Genomic DNA, 21,969 nt, shown 5'->3' with positions numbered 1-21,969 from the left:
TGATATGGTTTCTTCAATGTTTGGAAAAATTCAATATTAAAACTATAAGGGCCTCAACATTTATTTGATAGAAAGTATTTTTTAGTGGGTTTGGCATTTTGAGTAGATTTTAGGCTGATTATTTGAATAACTTTCTCTTTTGTCAGTTTCATATTTTCTCTCTCTCTCTCTCATATATAGATAGATAGATAGATAGATATAGATATAGATATAGATAGATAGATATATCTTTTGTGTGTGTGTGTGTGTGGTGATGCTGGGGATTGAACCTAGGACCTTGTACATACAAGGTGAGCACTCCACTAACTGAGCTATAGCCCCAGCCCCTAGAGTGTTTATATTTTTTAAGTCATGTTTTCATTCCATTAAATTGTCAAATATATCAACATAAATTTGTTCATTATCTCTCCTTACCATTTGAAAACCTACAAGTACTATAAAAATGTCCTTTTTTACAGTTCTGATACTAGTTTTATTTTCTTTTTATTTTAGTAATTAATTATGCTAAGGGTTTATTCTTCTTAATACAATAACAAATCAACTTTTGCCTTTTTGGCTTCATTAAATTTTTCATCTTTACTCATTAGTTTCTTCTACTTCTTTGGGTTTGCTTTGCTTATCTTTTTCTTCTTGAAATAGCAGACTAGGTAATAGAGTTTAGTCTTTGCTTTTTTCTTATTCATTTAAAGTAGTGAATTTCTCTAGGCACTTCTCTAGCTAATATCTCAATAGTTTATTATTTTCTAGTTCACAATATTTCCTCATTTCTATTTTGATCACTTCTTGGTTCCAGGGATTATTTAAAACTGTAGCATTCAATTTCTAAGCAATTCTGGTTTTCTTATAATCTTTTTAATATTGATTTATAATTTTATAAAAAGACACGTTTTGAAACACTTAAGCATTGGAAGTTATTTGAAGCTTAATTTATGTCCTACATTGTAATCAATTTTGGTAAAGGTCCATTTGGATTTGAAATAATGTGTTTCTGGCATTACTGAGTGCTTAGAAGGTCAGTGAGTTTGTTCATCAATTATTTGTTCAAATGTTCTCTGTTCTGAGGGCTGATTGTTACTATTTGCTTGCTTCTGGCTTGCCAGTATAATTTGCTGTTATGAGATGTTGAATCCTTCAGTGTGATTATAGATTTTTCTTTCTCAGTCGTATTTATTTTTGCATCCTGATCTGTATCTGATGATCAAGGTTAATAATTGTGATAACCCCCTGGTGAATCAGTCTCTTTGTAGTTATAAAATGGCCTTCTATAGTACTTATAATGTTTCTTACACTCCTTTGATATTAATAGAACTACTCTGGCTTTATTTTGGTTGCAGTTTCCTTGGTATACCTTTTTATTTATTTTTTTTTACTTTCAAGTGTCTATGTCTTATGTTGAAGATCTACCAGCACTTAATTTTTTTAATCTATTCTGACAGTTTTAATCTTTTAATTTTTTCAATACAATATTTTTTTGCTTACTTCAGTAGACTTGATTGTTGACTACATAATCAATATAAATAGGGGTTACATTTGGATTTGTGTATGTCATCTTAAGATTTGTTTTCTTTTTGATGTTTTAAATTTTTACATTCCCTCTTATTTCCTTTTGTATTTCATCTGTCTTCCCTAAATATTAGATATTTAGAACATATTCCTGTATGTTATCTTTAGAACTATTACAATGAGATATAAAATTTTACAAAACCAGTCATTGCTGGTACACATTTCACTTCCTTGTATAGGAACCCAGAATAACCCAACAATGAGAACAAAGCAGTTTCACCTCAGGAATGCTAGCTTTCTATTTAGTAAGGTCCTCATAGTGGTATGTTGTAGTTACCTTACTGTATTTTCAGAGTTTATTCAAACCCATGGAGTCTTGAAACACTGAGCTGGTCATTGATGTGTAATGGCAAAGCTCTTAGGAAGCAATACCAACTTATGACTTGACATTTTTTGAGCAGATGACATTCTCAGTGACCTCAACCTCATTTAGTTTCTGAAAGTACACCAGAAAGAAAGATCAAATGATGAATGGGTTACCTGATAAATAAGAAACCAAGAGTAGAAGCCATGTAGAGGACATGGATGCCTTCCATTATATCACACCAGAGAGATGTAATTTGCATATCTCACCCTTAGAGTCTTCCTTGAATGCTTATAGCCTTTAATAGCTCTTCATTCTGCCAGGCATTACAGGCACAGCCCTGTAATCTCAGCAATTTGGGAATGAAAGAAAAGTGGTACAGCACATATCCAACACACACCTGGGATAAGAAGTGGGTTAATTGTCAGGAGCCTGACAAGGCTGCTCTGCACAGAAAGAGGGAGAGTAGCAGCAAACTAGGGAGAGCAGCAGCAACTCCGCCTTGAATGTTACCTCATATAGGCTAGACTCCTGGCTACGGGTTAGGGGCAGCTTTAGTCTTAATTGACGTACTAAGCATCCCCTGATCTTGTGGAAGACAATTTTGTTTCATGGGGACAAGGACAGGCAGTTTTCCTTTTTCTCAGAAGGAGGAACAGAGAAACCAGCGTGTCCCTTTATCTTCTCAAGGAGAGAACAGGGAAACCAGTATGTCCCCATCTCAGGGGCTGGTAAGTTATCTCCTATCTCTCAGTGAGAGAACAGGGGAGTGACTGGCATGTCTCCAGACCAGTAGGTTTTATCTCTGGCTAGTTTCTATTTCTTGGGAATAAGATCAACATTCATAAAGTGGGGGTGGGGGAAAGGAAGATGGTTGCAATTATGCCAACAGGTAAACTAAGACAGAAGGATTGCAAATTCAAGGTAAGACTCAGCCATTTAATGATAGCTTGTCTCAAAATTTAAAAATTGAAAGGACTAGAGATGCAGCTCAATAGTAAAATGCCCCAGGATTCAATCCTCAGTACAAAAATATAGATAGATATCTGTCTATCTGTCTATGTATGTCAGTTCCTATATTTTCATAAACCATTTACCACCTCTTCCCCTTATGAATGGATACTTTCCTTATTTTCCAAATGAGGAAGAAGCCCACAGAGAATGTTTGCCCAAGATTATGCAGTTGCTTGGTAAAAGAGGTTAAAAAAGAACTTAGAGCATGTCATTACAAATCCTGTAAGATTTACAGGATACCACACTACTTATCACCTTTGGGCTTGATTCTCTTATATCTAGAAGAGTTCTTCCTTCTTCACATAGTCTGTCAAATGTTTAGCTAACAGTGATATGTGTGTATGAGTGTGAGAAAGAATCTGTTTCACTGGCAGTGTCTAAAGACTTATTGTTCTGGTGGGAACAAATCAAGAGCTTGGACTATTAGATTTCTGTGATACCCATCTAAGCTAGAATCTCATTAAAACATATAATCCTCAACAATGTTAACACCCTTACTTGTCAGTATCTCTTAATTCTCGTTTTCTGAATCATATTATAGATATATTTTCTAACTTTAGATCAACTACCAGTAGCTACAAAGAAAGTATGATTTTGATAAACTTAAATTTTATAATATTTTTGAAGTGACAAAGCCAAGTTATTTGAAATAGCCACATGCTTTTTTCAACCCTTTATGAATATAATTAGTCCTGGCCACCCTGGTTGAGTAAGTCCCTATGTTGTATGAATGGATACATCAAGCAATTAAAAGAAAAATATATATAAAAGAAGACAAAAGGACGAACATCATACCATGGCCATACAATACCAACAAGCCAAACTTTTAGGTAGTTTTTGAAGTTTCTATGCAATGATGCAGGGATTACTCATCTTTAATAAAATTTAAAGAGCCATAAGATGCTTCCTAATTACAACATGGTGGTCATTGTGATAAAAAAAAAAGACAAATCTTAATGTAAAATTCAAACAGAAGCCTGTAAGTACAATCAGAATTTTTAATATTTTGTATTAATTTAGTTAGCACCCATTTTTTCAGCTTCGTTCTCCACCTTGTGTACCTTGGCAGTTCCATTGAGTATTTTTGCATTGTTGTTAAATATTTTTGGCAGTGGCAGAACTAGTGAATTTAGAAAAATCTGAAGTCTTAGAAATTCTGCTTTCTGTAGACTTCGGATATCTGAAGTGACCAGATTGCTTTGGCCCTCACTGTTACCTTTTAGCCCCATCAGCCACTGTCTTTTGCCCAGACTAATGAAGTAGCCTCTTAATTGACCACCTACCTCTTCCCATCTTGGTTCACTCTACTTAGTTCTTCATAATGATACCCAGTGATAGTTCTCAAAGGCAAACCTTATCCAGTCACCCCTTTGCCTATAAAGATGTAATAGTTGCATCTCATTGCCTTTAAAATAAAATGTAAATTATTTAATATGCTTACCTGTTGTAAATTCTCTGGGTCTTTCCAGCCATTTCCATTTTTTTTTCTAATTCTTTAATCAAGCTGTAGTATTCCCTTCTTTCCTTCACATGGAATTCCTACTGTAAGGACCACATCCCATTTCCTCATTCCCTTTCTTTCTCTCAAACTCAACCAGATTGTAACTACTAGTTAGTCTTCAAGTCTCATATGACCTCAAGACAGATTGGGTCTCCTATCATGTATTCCCCATCCATGAAGCTTTTCATAATTTGCTGTAATTATGTATTAGTCTTCTTGTTAAAATTAGAATTTCTGGGAGTGGAGGTATGATTCTGTGTTTTATGACCATAGAATGCTTGCCTCATAGTAAACCATGTAAGTATTTGTACTATATAACAAATTACCTCAAATATAGTGGATGAAAACAATGTTCCCATTTATTATCGTCACATCTTCTGGGTGTCAGAGGTCTATACACAGTAGAACTAGATTCTGAAAGGCATCAGTTATGTTATTGGCTAGGTGTGGTTCTGGAGACTAATCAGGGTAAGAATCTGATTCCATACTGACGTAGGCTGTGAGCAGAATTCATTTCCCCAAGGCAGTTAAGATCGAAGGCTCCCGCTGCTGTTTATTGTCAGCTCACATCTACCCTTGGATTCTGGAAATCTTCAGCTCCCTGCTTGATGGGCCAGCAAATCTGGTTACTTAAAGGCCATCAAGGGAGAAAATCTCTAGGGCCAGTCGACTAGCAAGACAGAGTCTTGTATAATATACCATAATCATGGAAGTGACATCCTGTTACATTTGTCACATTTTCTTGGTTACAAGCAAGTTCTGTGCCCCACCTGCACACAGGGTAAGACATTATATAGGATGTGAGTATCAAGAGGCAAGATCATGGGAATCATCTAAAACCTGTGGTGAGACCTGAAAGAAAATCACAGATTATTTTAACTCTTTAATTCTAGAAACAATTATAGGAATAGAATGCATTTACTAAATTTTCTGTGAAAATAAAATCTAAATAAATCAGAAATAAAGGAACTCTATGACATAAAACATTACCAATTGTATTACTTTATAATCTTATATGTACTTAACTACATAGTTGTAATTACTATGTGCAGATTACATTTGCTTTTATTTTTCACTTAATATTCTTCCAATATTTTTATAGTTTTGTATTCATCATTTGAAAAGTAATATGATATTCTTTAATTGATATGTTTTATTTTGAGGTGATCTTTATTAAGATATGTAAAATAAAGCTATTAAAATAGAGAATATTGAGAAGTAATTTTTCAGATTTCACTTGATCTCAGTCAGGTCTCTTATTACATAGGCTGTTAGCAACCATATTATGATGATAAGGATTATGAAACATCTTATCTCTATACTTCCTTCTAAGTGCTTGAAGGAATTATAAAAATGTATATATTATAAAATAGAGGAAAGGAAAACCAAATGTTGACAATCAATGCTAACATGGTTATTGTACCAGATAATTGTAAAAGTTAGCAATAATCTTTCTTGAACACAAGAAAAAACATTTATGAGACAGTATTAATTTTTATCACATGCTGTTTATACTTACATTTTCTAATCCTTTTTTATGTCCAAAATAGTGCTATTATGACCCACTGAACTTACAGCTTGGAAAAAAATCGTGTTTTAAACTTTATTCATCAGATACCAATTGTCAGCTAGTGTATTGACAGGAGTTCCTTGAAAGGTACTCTGTGTAGACTAATGTATGGCACATGACAGGCATTTGCTATTTTTTTTTTCAGTGAATACATTATGAATGATTTTCTGTAGCTCAAGGTTAAATTTTATTTGTAAAGGCCTAAACCATAGTTCTCATTCATTTAATTTAGGAAACTCTCAGTGTACCAAAAATCAGATGTATGGGTGGTAAAGCAGATATTCCTCCAGTTAAGCAATCTATTTGATATTCTTACCCAAAGAAAAGTCACCACCTTCTTTTAACATTTCTATGCATGGTATAGGACTGTATTTACATATACCATCAATTAATTGGGCATTTAACCTGTTCCCAGGGTTTTGGGCTTCTTTTTTTGTTATTAGTGTTATATATCCTTTGTTTTACTTATACAACAAATAACACAGATCATTTTTCTTTATAATGGTTACCTTGCCAAAGAGTGGAGCAGCTAAATTCAGCAGCCTGGTTAGTTTTATGGTGTTGGTATATTTCACTGGGGGGAAGCCCCAAAAGATTGTACTAATTCAACTTCTGTCAAAAATGTATGTAAATGTACTTGTTACCTAGAATCTGCCAATATTTGATTTAATTTCAGATACTTGCTATTTTATTAATTCTATTAGCATTTAAAATTTTAAATTATTTAATAATAACATCTAGGTATCTTTTCCAAGTATTCATTTCATGATTGCATTTCCATTTTAATGAGCTTCCTGTACATATCCTTATAACATGGAAAAGATTCAGTAATTTTATAGCACTTTCTTCAAAAGGTTATGTACATGCTGGATCATATACAAACAAGGGCATGTTTGAGATCTTAATAAGACATTTTCTTTGGATTAGGCTTTGTTAGATCAAAGGCCAATAATGCCTGAATAAATCTTCTGTAAAATTATACTGTGTGTGAGCTGTTGAAAATTTTTTCATTTCCTTTCTTGGTTCTTTTTTTTTTTTTTTTTAAGTTGCTTTTTATCCTTATTTTTCCTTCCTAGGCTCGAGAACTACAAGCTCGGGTACTAAAACGTGTTCAGATGGAACAGCCAGATGCAGTTCCTGCACAGAAACATTTAGCAGCTGAAATTTGTGCAGAGATTGCAAAACATTCTGTAGCTCAGCGAGACCCTGAAAAAGCAATTAAGTTTTATAGAGAGGCTCTGGTTCATTGTGAAACAGACAGCAAGGTCAGTACCTTTATAAAATTTTAAGTTCCTTTTATTACAGATGTCATCTAATTTCCTCAAATGTAAAATTCTTACTAGCTTATTTTAAAAGATTTCAAAAGAAATATGAAAAACAAGTTAAAAAATAATATTATTTCTAGAAAACTTTCAAAATACATGATACTTTTAAAATATTAGAGTCTAAAAATTATAATGGAACAAGTCATATAAAGCAAACCTGCAAGGTCATTATTTTTAATATTCATTTATGTTTTAATAATCACTGTAAAACAGTTTCTCAGTCACAAATAAATATCTGCACCTAGGTGATTCAATTCAGTTTACTAAATAGCTATTGTACACATCTGTATTAGGATTGCATTTTGGTGCTGAGGATACAAAAGTGATTCAGAATAAATCTATGACCTCAAGTGGCACATTGTGAAAACTGGTATAATTCACCTTTTGTAAGGCATAAACCAAACAGCAGATACATTTTTAAGTGGTTAGTAAAAAGAAGTGGGAGTCATAGTTGTAACCCAGAAGCACACCTTAGAGATTATCTGATTGAAACCTTTTTATTTTGCAAATGAGAAAGCAGGTTGAAATAAATAAAAGGGACTTAACTTGGTTTTGTCAGAGACTCGGGAACTAAAAGCCTGTCTCCTAATTTTAAGGGCAGTGTTCTTTTCACAATACCTTTCTCTCTCTACTTTTCAAGTGAGTTGTTATCTATTTTTTTGTTTTGTTTTCAGAAGACAAAATAGATATGGAATTGCCATAGTTTTCCTAGTCTACCATGCTTAACATTTTTATTGCAATAACCTTTGATCAATTAGAGTTTAATCTCATCCAAACTTTTTCCTCATTTACTTTTTATCCCAAAACCAATTTCTGACTACTCTTCCCTTTTGCTTTCTAGATAATGTTGGAGCTGGCACGATTATACCTAGCCCAAGGTGACCCTGATGCCTGCATGAGGCAGTGTGCACTACTGCTGCAGAATGACCAGGACAACGAAGCTGCTACAACGGTCAGTCCAAGAGATTTCCATGTGAAGAGAGTTGAGTTTTATATTCCAATTGGAAGTCTCAAATTTTACCCCATAAAATAATACTAGATGGGAAGGCCTGGTCATGTTAGCTTTGGAAGAAATAACATTTCTAACATAAGTACATTTAACTAATAAAGACCAAGAACCATTAGCATCATATTTATAAGCATGACAGCAAACCTGGTTCATTACTTGAGATAATATTTCTTTATGCCTAAGGGAATGCTTAGCCAGGCAGTTCATATAGTAAAGCTACATGTTTTTGTTTTCTTTATAATGCTACAATTTGCTAAAACTTTCAAGTACTTACTTAGACATCCTGGATTAGTTTAAGAGTTTCAGTGAAACGTTTGAAGTTACAGAAATAAAAACTTTATGTATCATTCTAAGATGGTCCTGTTTAAATAAAATTTGGCTTTTCTTTCTTATTTCACCTGGGTTGAAATATTGTGAGCAAACAGCTGTATGGATAATGTTTTGTGAGGTTTATTCAAAGTTATTGTTGTAACTAAAAAGAATACAAGCCATTTCCCTTTTGAAACACAATTAGAAAATCTCCATACATCTTCCTTGGTTTACCTTCCTTTGAGATATTTATGACTTAAGTTTTGCTTTCTTTTGTCTTGTTTTTAATCTTCTTATTATCATTTTAGCCAACTCCTGTGAGGCATATTTCCTACAATAGTACATAGAATACTTCATTCCCTTCCATTTCTGTTTTTGAAACCACCACTTGAAGCATACTTTATGCTAAAAATACAGTTTTGTGAACAGAGCAATCTGTTTTGCGTCCTTGATTAACTTATGTTGTACTGATTTTTCAAGCCAGTCTGCTCAAGGCATACTTGAACTTCAAAAATGAAAAGTTTTTGTAAAACTTTATTCCTCCTTATAGTTTTCATAGGTATTTTCTTAGTTTTCAGTCTTAGAAGAATATGCTTTGTGAAAAATATGGCAGTGTTTTTAGAACGAACTTTATCTTTATAGATGATGGCTGATCTCATGTTCAGAAAACAGGACTACGAACAAGCAGTGTTTCATTTACAGCAGCTTTTAGAACGCAAACCAGGTAATTAATCATCGTCCATATATTTTTCTAATGCAGTCAAACTTCTTTCTCTTTTCTCCTCTTAGCTGGTAAACTCTTGGAAAAACAGCCACCCTGATTGAATCTGACTCTGATTATTCCATGTGTGGTCTTGAGTAGTTGAAATGGCCGTGAGGAAAATGCAACACTGAAATGGTCTCAATAGTGACCACAAATCTTAAGTGGTCAGTCGGGTACTCCTACTGTGTCTTTCTAATGAATTTACCTGCTTCCGGCTACTTTTCATGAATTCTTCTGTCTCGTTTAACCTCCCAACACCTTTTCTGTATTCCTTACCTTCATCTAAAAACCTTGACACATATTTGATTAAGAATATATAACCAACTAGAAAAGAGCTCCATTCCCTGTCACCAAATCCATCCATTATCTAGTCCATGTCATTGCCACATTGTGACCCCACTTACCACTAGCTTTTCCCTGTATGCACTGGACACTGCCCCTCACCTGCCAAAGGGGTCTGCTCCTGCAGCTCCCTCTCTTGCTCCTTCCATCATTTTTTTTCCTAACCAGCATATAGCCATGCCTGGACATCACCCCACTTTAAATTAATCAGTATTCTCCCACCCACCTTACCCAAACCTCCCTTTCCTACAGGCCTGTCTTCTTTTCTTTCCTGCTATTTCTACCTTAAATCTTGACACTGTTTTGTTTTCCTTCTCTGAGCTGACATTGAATGGAAATACACATAGTATTTTCATCTCTTGCAAGCTGTTCCCTTTCCACAGTATTTCCTTTGAGTGAATGATCTCACCTTGTTTCTTTAGAGCATCTTTATTTCCTTGTGAATATTCTTAAGCTGTTCTTATCAATATTTTCCTCATATTATGGTTTTATAAGATTTAAAGACATTATCATGTGTCCTGGGTGTTTCTCTCACCAAGTTTCTGTTGTTTGGCATCAGCATAATTTGGCATAGTGGACTGGCTGTTTGGGACTGTTTGTAATCAAAAATATAAAATCAATTATTTATAAATTCAATGTAAAGATTTTGTACTCCTACAATACCAAATGATGTGCAATTATACTTCCAAGTCTGTGGATTTGTCCTTTTGCCAATATCGTATTTTGCCTCCCTTATTCTTTTTTGTTGTTGTCATTTATTTTATTTTTGTATTGGTTCATAATAGTTATACAATACATTAGGGTTCATTTTGACATAATTATACATACATTGAATATCATTTGCTCCAGTTAAGTCGCCAATACTTCCCCTTATTCTAGCAGTCCTCCCTCTCTCCACACCCCATTTCCTTTTCTCTACTTTACTGATCTTTCTATTTATTCTGTCTTTCTCAACACATAGTCTAAAATGTATTCCTCTTGGAGAAAACACTTGGCATTCCAGGGCCACCACTTGCATTAGCAGTTACATAATGGTTGCTGAGTAGGATGTCCCTATTTAGAACATTCTCTTATTGTGACCAGCCCAGCCCAATTTATGTCATTTGATAGATCAACCAGTTGGAAGTATAGTTACTTTAGGGATTATAGCACCTTTACTTTATTACTTTACTTTTATTTAAATTATATTTCATATTAATCAAACATTGATAAAGTAGGATAATAACCATCAGAATAAAAGTTAGAAAATATTATCCTTTTTTTTTAAACTTACAGTTGGTTTTTTTGTTTGTTTGTTTTTAAAGAGACAGAGAGAATTTTTAATATTTATTTTTTAGTTTTCGGCGGACACAACATCTTTGTTTGTATGTGGTGCTTAGGTTAGTTTTTGTCGGACACAACATCTTTGTATGTGGTGCTTAGGATCGAACCCGGGTCGCATGCATGCCAGGCGAGCGCGCTACCACTTGAGCCACATCCCCAGCCCCGAAAATATTATCCTTATTTGAAGTATTTTTTTGTTTCTAGATAATTATATGACTTTTTCTCGTTTGATTGATCTCCTAAGAAGATGTGGAAAACTTGAAGATGTTCCAAGGTTTTTTGTAATGGCTGAGAAACGTAACTCTAGAGCAAAACTGGAGCCAGGATTTCAGTACTGTAAAGGACTATATCTTTGGTAAGTCTACTGGCAAAATAAATTCTACATGGTAGTTTTTTTCTCATTGTAGATAAAGTAGAATGAGCTTTTTTGGTATTAAATATACATTTTAAAATATGCTAATAGTTTTATTTACCAGACAAGTACTCTGAATTTTATAGTCAGTGATTAAAATAAGATTTTGTTTTTAACGTCTAATAAGGTTTACTGGAGAACCAAATGATGCCCTTCGACATTTTAATAAAGCTCGGAAAGATAGTGAATGGGGCCAAAATGCACTGTATAATATGATAGAAATCTGTTTGAATCCAGACAATGAAACTGTTGGAGGTGAAGTATTCGAAAATCTGGATGGAGACCTGGGGTGAGTAGTGTTTGACACATTATCTTTGGACAACTTCTTTTTAACAGTTATTGTAGATAATAAGCAGAAATACTTTATAAAATAGAGCTAAAACCTAGGATAGCACTAAGGAAAGGTCAGATGAATAAATCATAGTTAAAATGACAATTTTAGTGGAACAGAAAGGAAGTGAAAGGCTTCCTAAATCATAATAGACATGTTATAAACAGAAAGGAAGTGCCAGGCTTCCTAAATCAGAATAGACATGTTATAAAGGCACTTCCCTAGTCACTCTATAGAAAATGAGAAAGATTGAATTTTACAATGATGGAAAATTGTCCACACAAGAAGAGTAAGTACCCAATAAATGGTAGTTTATTACCAAACCCTGTGCTTTACACTTTCTATGCATTATCTCATTTATTCCGTAGAACACTATTATGAAACAATCTGGAATCAGCTTCTCTAGTGATATTTGGTATAAATGGAGCAAGATTCAGACTGAGGACTACCTGGCCCAAAGCTCCTGCTATTAGTCACTAGGGTATACTTCTGAGAAATAGTGATATTTCCATCACACTATGTTTGTTGCTGCTTCTCTCAGAATTGGGCAAGGCCTTGGTGGGGAATGTATAAGGAGGTAAAGACCATGTAAGGAGACAATTCTATTTTTAGTAGCGTATAATTTACTTTGGATATAACACAATACCTGAAATCATTCCATCTTTATCACAACTGACATGGGTAAAAATGGATATTAAGTATTGTAGGAGTTCATTGAAATTGTAATAATACCTAAGTAGTCAAGTGAGGGTGTGTAGAGGAATAGGGAAAAAAATAGAACTGGACTTCCAAGATGTTCCGATGACAAATGTTAACATCTGGCTTAAAGAGAACATTGAAATTTTAGAGCAGGGAAATGACATGTTTGTTTTTTGTTTGTCTTAGGAAGGTTGAAGGAGCATTCTTTTATGAAATGATAGGCTTCCCAAGTGGAGCTCTTCAGCAAGTAGATGAAAAATACAAAACTAGAACTTCAGAGAGGTCAATGCTGGAGATAGAGATTTGGAAGGATGTATTGCACAGGGTGGCTAGTTGGAACTCCATGAATGTCTTCTTTGCAAGTAGGATATAGTAACAGATTAGAGAACTAAATTATGGACATGTTAACATTTAAGAAGTTTCAGGGAGGAAGGGAGGTCAGGAAAGGGCAAACAGTGCAGTGGGAAAAGAACCAAACCTGCACAGTATTATAGAGGTTTAAGTTAATTCATAAGTTAATTCTTAAGGAGAATAACTTTGAAAAAGGTATGCAGCAGTGTGAAATGTTGTAAGCAAGATAAAAGCCAAAGTCTTGAGGGAAAGACCAGTGATTGGACTTTGAGAGTTTGATTTCCTTTTTTGATTTATATATCAATATTTCCTTTCTTAAATTATATATGATATACTCACATAAATATATCTCCTTTAATTGATGTATATATGCACACATACATATATGTGCCAGAAACTTGCCTTCAAATAGTCAAATTGTTATTGAATATAAAATTACAACTTTTCAACACGTATAATTTCTGAGAGTCTGATAGTTAACATGGTAAGGATATAGAATAGACTTTAGATATCTGAAAAACTTAAATCTAAAATTTGCCTCCTTCTGAGACTTTTGATAAATCATTTCACTTTTTTGAAGTCTCAGTTTACCTGTAGATAAATGCATTCAACATAGATTGAATGAAATCATATAGTACCTGGCCCCTTTCCCTCTTCCTTTCTTTAATTTCACTTACTGAGTAGGAAACACCATTTGATAATTATATGATTCTGCTTTTATCCTAGCTTAATATTAGGTGAAGTGAACATTTTCAATATGGATATTGTCTAATTGTCTAATTTTTTGTTTTCTAGAACATTTTTTTTTACCGAGGAGATATTAATTTTATTTTTAAAAATATACTAATAGATGTGTATTACTTTGTATTAGAAGAGGTTGAGTGACATGCTTCACAAATGATTACTTTTAAATTATAAAAAGAGAAGCTAGTGTATCCTAAATCTCTTTCTAATTTCATTGAATTTTATAAGTGATGGACATAATCGATTTATTTTTAATTGTATTCAGTAATTCAACTGAGAAGCAAGAATCTGTGCAATTAGCAGTGAGAACAGCAGAAAAACTCCTTAAAGAACTAAAACCTCATACGGTACACGGGCACATACAACTTCGCATAATGGAAAATTATTGCCTGTTGGCTACCAAACAGAAATCTAATGTTGAGCAAGCATTAAATACTTTCACCAAAATAGCAGCATCTGAGGTTAGTAGTTTTCTTTTACAACTTTATATGTTATTATTTCTTAATAGTATAGAAATACGTTTGAATTGTTTATTTTCTAAAGATTTTTCTTAATCAAACATAGTGTGCCTTTGATCCAGAAGAGACACTTAATTGCTTTGATATGTTATTGATATATTTATCACTACTGGATTATTGTAGTCTACAGAAAGGGAAGTCCTCCAAAAGGCATAAGTCAATTCTTAAAAAAATGGCTTATCTTCTGAATTTTCTGTGTTGCAGATGTCATGTGTGTTAACTTACAAAGTGAAAATAAACACCTAGCTGCCTTGCCATTTTGCCTTTTCACTTTATAATGGACTTTTCCAATTCTAGTTCTAAATGAGAACAATACTGACTGTTTATAATTAATTCATGCAAATCATAACATTGGTCTTTAGTAAGACTGAAGTAACCTCTTGCAATCTTTTTATTATTATGTTAGTATTATTAGATCAGATCAGAGTTTTCTTCTTTTTCATCCCACTCAACCCCATTTCCTTTTTAACTCTGATCTTGTATTCCCCACTCAGTACTACTAAGGAAGGAATTCTAGATACATACCTGACCAGCAGTTGGTCATACCTACTTCTAAGTATGTTCATAGGATTTTGTGTTTGATCTTCCACTTAGCAATGTGTAGGCCACCAAAAGCTCATAATTTTGTGTCTCTCAGAACATATATCAAATTTTGATGAGTTTTCTTATGGTTTTAAAGACACAGTGGTAGCAATAGACTGTATGAACCCCAAGAGTGATCCTTTCTCCCACCTTCAGGACCCTGGAGAAGATGGAGATGGCAAGGCTATGGGAGACGTACAATACCTGTTGTGGTTGAGTATATCTAGGAAGCAGCTTTAGGAACAAAAACCGCAAGGTAGCATCAATAGCAATAATACCATACAGCAGAGCTCTTCTGCAGGCATTGAAGTAGTATTCTCAAGGATTGGGCTCTGTTGAATTGGCTTTTATAGCAAACGGATGAATTACTGAATGAAGAGAAATAGCATAATCATGTAAATCTACAAAAATCTGTAAGGATATGATAAAACACATTTTCTAGTAAGGTATCATAGCTACTGACTGTTGTGGAATGGTATTCTGTCATACAATAATGAGTTATTTTAAGGAAGTCCATTATTTCTACTGTGAAGTTTAAGAGAGAGAAGCAAAAAACAGTGAATGACATTACATCTGTTTTCTACACAGCCTATGCCAGTTTTCTGTGTTGATGAGACTGCATAATTTTTTATCATCTTTACCTGTGAGATTAGAAATTTACCAAATCTGTTTACTGACCATAATATCCAAATAATAATGATGGGTGATGAGCTGAAATTTCATAAACATTAGGCCTCATCTTGCATTTTTTCTTTTAATTCATAGGTTACATATTCAATATAATGAATATTCATCAAGCAGCCAATGGGTGCTAAGCATAGTGGGAATCACACATATAAATAATGTATGGTTCCTTTTTTGAAGTTTCTCTTAAATTACAGAAAATGAGACAAGCATACCAACTATAATTACTGAAATACAAAGCCAAATGTATTCTATCCTAGAGTTGCAAATAAGAGCACTGTCTGTAAGTGACAGTAGGAGAATTCAGTTACCCTTTTGTGGAGAAGGTATGATTTAAGGAACAGTTATAATTTGAAGAACCAGAAAAATATAGCATTTTCATAGGCACAAATGGACTGAGTGTCTTCTAAATGAAGAGGGAAATATGAGCAAAAGTGGGGAGGCAGAAAAGCATGAATGAAGTGTATTCAGAACACTGTGTGTCACTCAGAGGTACGTCACAGAAAGTCATGGAGAAAACGGGGGAAGATAAGTTAACCCAAGCTGAGCCATATCCACTTGCTTATATTGCATTTCCTTGAACCACAGAGCATGTTGATCATAAGCAATTTGTGTTGCCCTCACTCGAATCTTATCCTCTGAGTGGATTAAGACTGGAAGAGGGAAGCTGGCTAACGTTTTAGGTTGTCTATACCAGAAAAAGACGCCATGGAGCTGAGTACAGTTCAGTGGTAGAGTACTTGCCCAGCACATGCAAGTCCCTGGGTTCAATCCTCAGTGCCAAAGGAAAACAAAACAAAAAAAACCAAATCTCCTGGTCTAATGCGGGGAACAACTATGGTTTGCATTTAATCAAACTGTGAAGAACTGGCTCATTCTAATGTAGCTCAAGGCACGTGGTTTTGAAATCAGAGACTTACTTTAATTAAGTATTATGGGATATTTTTATGCATGTGAATTGGGGTAGGGTCTTTTTGCAGGGCCCTTCTCAGACCATCTTAGGAAATGGCTGACAAATATATAACAGGTCTCCTTTTCTCCCTCTCCCAGCCCACCTGGATGAGTGGATTGAAGGTTAATGAAATTGACAATGTTCCACATGTCTTCAAAATCTACTACCAATTGCTTGGATTTAGCATTCAAATTAAACTGTTTTGCCATTCATTATCTGTGTCAGAATTCCTTATTGGAAGTTCATTAATAAACATGGAATTACTGCCAAGAAAGTTTTATATTCCTATTGCTTTCATCAAGCCCTAATAAATTGCCCTTCTGTCTGCAATTAATTAAAAAATTAAATTTTGACTGCCATCCACCACCAATGTTGGATATTGCAAGTTTTATCAATATAATGTAATTTTGCAGTGTTCCTTATTAGTTACCCAAATTTGCAGTCTTACAGGGAATATTTAGTATTGTCATGATATTATGATTTCTAATTAATTTGTAAATTTAAACTTAAGACCTTACCCTTTCTAAAAAGTATCATAATCCCTCTGCTGAAATTTAAGAAGCACCCTCCTACTGGAAGCAGAGGCACATGGCTATAATCCTAGCGGCTGGTAAAGCTGAAACTGGAGGATCACAAGTTCAAAGTCAGCCTCAGCAATTTAGCAAGGCTCTGGGTAATTTAGCGAGACCCTGTGTCAAAATTAAAATACAAAAGGGCTGGGAATGTGGTTCTTGGTTAGGAGCCCCTGGCTTCTATCCCTAGATCCCTACAACCAAAAAAAGAAAGAGAGAGAGAGGGAGGGAGGAAGAAGGAAATAAATTGAAGCAGGAAGGAAGGAAGAAAGGAAGGAGAGAGGGAGGGAGGGAGGGAAGGAGAGAGGAAGGAAGGAATTTAATTGAAACACCCCTCCCTTAATCAGGAATGTAAACATTATTGTTTATCTAAATTAGCTTTTTATATTGCTATCTTCTGGCCTCCATTTTAAGCATTTCTTACTAACCTTTTGGATTCCCAGAGTGACATTTTCTGACTTTGAAATCAATCAAATAAACTATTGTGCTATACAGTCCTTATCAAAATCCTACTTTAAGACATGAGCTTATTTCATACCATTTCCAAGTGATTAATCAATTGCACCCTTTATTTGTAGCATTTAATTGGTCAAACTTTATTGGGACAAGATGGGTATTTCTTAATACAAGAAAGAAGGGAAAAAGTAATAGAAGTCAAGATAGATAAACTATCATTTACATGTAAGTCTTTTTCTTATCCCTGTTTGATAAGTTAAAGAACTAAGGAGGTAAATGTTAAATCTGAAATAAAAACTGCTCAGTGAATATTATATTTCAAAGGTTTTCTTTTTCTGTTTCAATACAAAACCAAAATAGCTAGTCGATTCCATTAAAAATCAATTCAAACTGATTGCTGGAATTATGAGGTTTTGGCATCTGCATAGACACTGAATTATTTCCACCATACAGTGCCTGATCAAGTTTTTTCCTAGTAGCTTGAGATTACTTGATGTATTAAATAGTAATGATAATCACAGTTATCTGGGATGGATCCAGGTAGAGTCTACAGACCAGTTCTGTATAGCATTTTCTGCTTTCTATATGTTTTTCCTTTAAAAAAAAAAAAAAGGATATTTATGTTGTGTGTCTAGCAGTCTAATGTTTTGTTTTCTTACAGAAGGATAATCTTCCAGCACTTTTGGGAATGGCAACAGCTCATATGATCTTGAAACAGATTCCGAAAGCTAGAAACCAGCTGAAGCGGATTGCAAAAATGACTTGGAATCCTATTGATGCTGATGATTTTGAGAAAAGTTGGCTGTTGCTTGCTGATATTTATATTCAGTCAGCAAAATATGACATAGCAGAAGAACTATTAAAACGGTGCCTACATCACAATAAAGTAGGTGTTAAAACAGTGAAAAATAATTATTTACCTTTGTTGTGTATTATAGTGTTGGTCCATTTTTTGTGATTCTCGAGTATTTTTTGAATACTATATGTTGATGGTTACCACAGTCAGGAAATAAACATTAATAATAAGAAAGAAGCCATTTGCCCTTGAAAAATAAAAGAGAAAAAAGAGATTTATGCAGCTTCACGTTTCAGCTGTGGTGATGCCCTACTTACACAAAATGTTTTTGGAATGTCAAGCATTTTCCTGTGATTACCAATCTCATCCAAGAACTAATGAAAATTGCAGAACATTAATTGTGGGCGTATGTCCCTCCTATTAAGAAATACTCTTGATGAATTTACTGCAGCTGCATGTCATTTCCACAGTATTAGAATCCACTATGCATAATATGTAGTGGGGGAAAGTCTTGTCACCTTTTGATTCAATTAAATAAAAAGTCCTTATCTTTAGGTACAAAATTGAAAATCTCAAGTCTGTATGAACTTCTCCACGAATATTTTGGAGTTTAATCACACAGAAAAGATGAGATGTCTTATTATGACAGTTTTATAAAGTTTAGATTTATGTTATTTGCTGAAAAACAATTGAACTTGGCCTAGAAATTTAAGAATATTTATCTTCACAAATTTATACCAATTTCTTCAAAATTGTAATCACCATAAATTTGTTCTCTTGAAACAAATGAGGTTATGAAATGGATCATTTGTTTTTCATAGAGGAATTATGATTACCTAGCACTGGTAAGATATTTTCTTAGGAACTTAAAAACCTAAAAAAAAAAAACTACCCATTTATCAACCTATAAACAATTCTAAATAATCGTTTACACCAATTTTAAGTTAAATTGGCCTTGAAAACAGAGAATACTCATTAATAAGCTTTAAAAATCTAAAGTACAGAAGAGTTGAAGCTCACATGCTTAGTTTAGATTTAAGCAAGATTGTATGGGAATTAAGGTTTTCTCTTCAGATAAATTTATTTGCTGGAACACTACCAATAATAACTTACAAAACTGAATATGATAATTGCTTTAGAAACTTTGTTTAGCCATGCTGATTAGGCATGAGTATATTTGAATCATGAATTCAGGAACTAAAGCTTAGGAACCTTGGATCACATAATTAAAAAATGGAAGTCATCCAGGTATGGGGCAGGAAATGTACAAAATAAAACTAGATCGTCTTGTTATACCAGATGGTAAGGAATCTATCAAGGTTGATGTCAGGGACTTAGAAACCAAGTCAAAGACATGCCCAGGAACCAAAGGTGGGTGCTGTAAGTACCAATAGGAATGCTTACTGCAGTGGATTGAAACATCAAATATACCATGCCTTCATAAAAATAAGAAAAAAAAATATGGTTAGGTATCACTGAAGTATACTAATAAACTATTGTCTCTAAACCTGGCAGGGAAAGATATAAGTAAGTATTGATCTTATGTTTTTGCACTAAATAAATAAAATTTAAATATATATATATATATATATATATATATATATATATATATCTGTATAAATCATTAGGCTACCAAATAGTAGATAAGGAGACATTTCTCATTATAGACATTTTCCAGTTAATAAATGAAGAAGACTGATAGAATATCACCATTTTCAACCATGATGCATTTATGAATAGTTACTATCACAAAAAAGAGGAAGAATCAGACATTCTGTGTCTCAGGATCAACGAACACAACATTTACGATAGGACTGGGATGAGATAAGAAAAATAGTATTAAAGATAACTAATAATTCTATGCAGTTTTAAAAAGCAAATAAATAATCAAAATATTAAAATGTTAAATGGACAGAATTTGACAGGACTATGCCAAGCTACAGTGGATTCTGAATCAAAAGAGAAAGATTATATCCTTATTATCATATTTTTATATATATTCTTAATGGACTAGGGCCTTAATAAAAATATTGATGAAATTTCTATTATTAAAGTCAAGAAATTAAAATTATAATAATTTCATTTGCTATATAAATATTTGAATATAAAATATTCAAACCAAATCTTTGGATCTCACTACAATTTCCAGGGAATGTCAATGACATAGACTCATATAAACACCTCAAGAATGCACTCAACTTAATCTGAGTTAAGAGGAACTTCAGGGTAAAGTATTCTTGTTAGTGTGTACTAATATTTAAGCAAAAGAAGAGAGCAGAAAGAGACAGACAGCAAAAGACATCTATAGATTTAAAAAAAAGAATTAGGGGACATTTCACCTAGTCTCAGTATGTGAGCCTTCTATGGATTATTTTAACAAACTACAAATTGTTTTAAAAATTATATTGAGACAGTTTGCAATTTGAATACTGACTAGTTCTGTGGTAATTAAGGAGTTGCTACCTTAATCATCATGTGCCATGACGTACGGTTATGTTAAAGAAAGCCCTTATTTTATAGAAAGGCATACTAACATGTGTTGATGAAATGATATAATATCTGAGGGGTTTTTTCCTGATAATATAGAAGCACAAGTGTGTGGGATACAGGTGAGACAATATTAGTCACGTCAGTTTTTCAAAGTAAGTTATAGGTTCATGGAGTTCAGTATACTCTTATTTCTGCATTTATATGTATTCAAATTATTTATTATGAATAATGTACATGTATATTCATAAAATACACATACCCTGATATATTTTTCTGAATTTGTTTTTAGAATTCTCATTCTGAAAGATGTGGGATGGGGATTTGGCATCCCCATTATTTAATTGCATAGTTGAGGCTGAAAGTCTTGTTTTATGTACCATTTAAATGGGTTAATATGATTGATCTCTACACTCATAAACATCTCATGAAATCTTAGTGGTTTCAGGTTTAATCTATTAATGTATCTTTCATTTTTCTTTAGTCTTGCTGCAAAGCTTATGAATACATGGGATATATTATGGAAAAAGAGCAAGGATATACAGATGCTGCCTTAAACTATGAGATTGCATGGAAACGTGGCAATCAGACAAATCCAGCAGTAGGTGAGTTTACAAAATAGGCACTAGATTTTCATTGGAAAACTCCTTTATTTATAAATCTTCATTTAAGTACAATGGAGGTTTTTTGTTTGTTTGTTTTGTTTTGTTTTTCAGAACAAAATATACCAAGAGCCAACTTTCATTGTCAACCTTTCTGAGAATATATTCTGTATTCATAATAAATTATTATCTTCAGATAACTAGTTAAGCAGAATTTCTTGAGGTCCAAACTTGTACTTAGTCATCATAGAGGACATCTAGTCTAATTTTACCCTTTTCTCTTCTTTAACTCTCTGCTATTTTGAAAACAGTAATGCTGTGCCCCCCGCCAAAAAAAGTGTCCCATTATCAATCGGTTAGGCAAACATTGCATTTAATCAAGTCACCCAAGTTTCTTGACTATAGTTATTCTCAAAGCCTTAAAGCATGCATGTGCATTGTAACAGATATCACAGAAATGCCATATTTCCCGCAGTTATTTGACCATAAGATGTTGCTTTTCTTCTGAGAAACATCATTTAGCTCCAGCATTTGTACAGTGTTTATTTGAGGAATGATAGTCTACTATGGGAAATATCTGAAATATACTTAGTGACTAACCTAATCCTGCATTGTGAGGGAGCTTAGCCCATGCTGTCCTTTTTGTTCTTAGTGACCTAGAATATGTTTCATTCAAATTGCCCAGATCTATTCTCTGGAACAATCCGTAATCCTTTCCCTCTAACCTGTAACAACCCTTTAGTTGGAACCTTCGTCATAT

At 33.6% G+C, this 21,969-nt stretch overlaps 1 protein-coding gene across 3 annotated transcripts in view; it reads left to right on the top strand.

The window, feature by feature from the left end:
- Window positions 1-21,969, top strand: part of Ttc21b (tetratricopeptide repeat domain 21B) — a 66,320-nt gene that overhangs the window by 38,788 nt on the left and 5,563 nt on the right. For all 3 annotated transcript variants that reach the window (XM_026411138.2, XM_026411139.2, XM_026411137.2), the window contains 8 exons: window positions 7,029-7,217; window positions 8,119-8,229; window positions 9,238-9,319; window positions 11,228-11,378; window positions 11,563-11,724; window positions 13,826-14,021; window positions 17,986-18,210; window positions 21,092-21,212. In XM_026411138.2, the coding sequence (XP_026266923.2) occupies window positions 7,029-7,217; window positions 8,119-8,229; window positions 9,238-9,319; window positions 11,228-11,378; window positions 11,563-11,724; window positions 13,826-14,021; window positions 17,986-18,210; window positions 21,092-21,212 (1,237 nt within the window). The remainder of the gene's footprint in view (window positions 1-7,028; window positions 7,218-8,118; window positions 8,230-9,237; window positions 9,320-11,227; window positions 11,379-11,562; window positions 11,725-13,825; window positions 14,022-17,985; window positions 18,211-21,091; window positions 21,213-21,969) is intronic.

Source organism: Urocitellus parryii, chromosome 1 (genome assembly GCF_045843805.1).
Source record: "Urocitellus parryii isolate mUroPar1 chromosome 1, mUroPar1.hap1, whole genome shotgun sequence".
Taxonomy (NCBI): Eukaryota; Metazoa; Chordata; class Mammalia; order Rodentia; family Sciuridae; genus Urocitellus; species Urocitellus parryii.
Note: the sequence above shows the minus strand (reverse complement) of the source record. Positions and strands in the feature narration are given on the sequence as shown.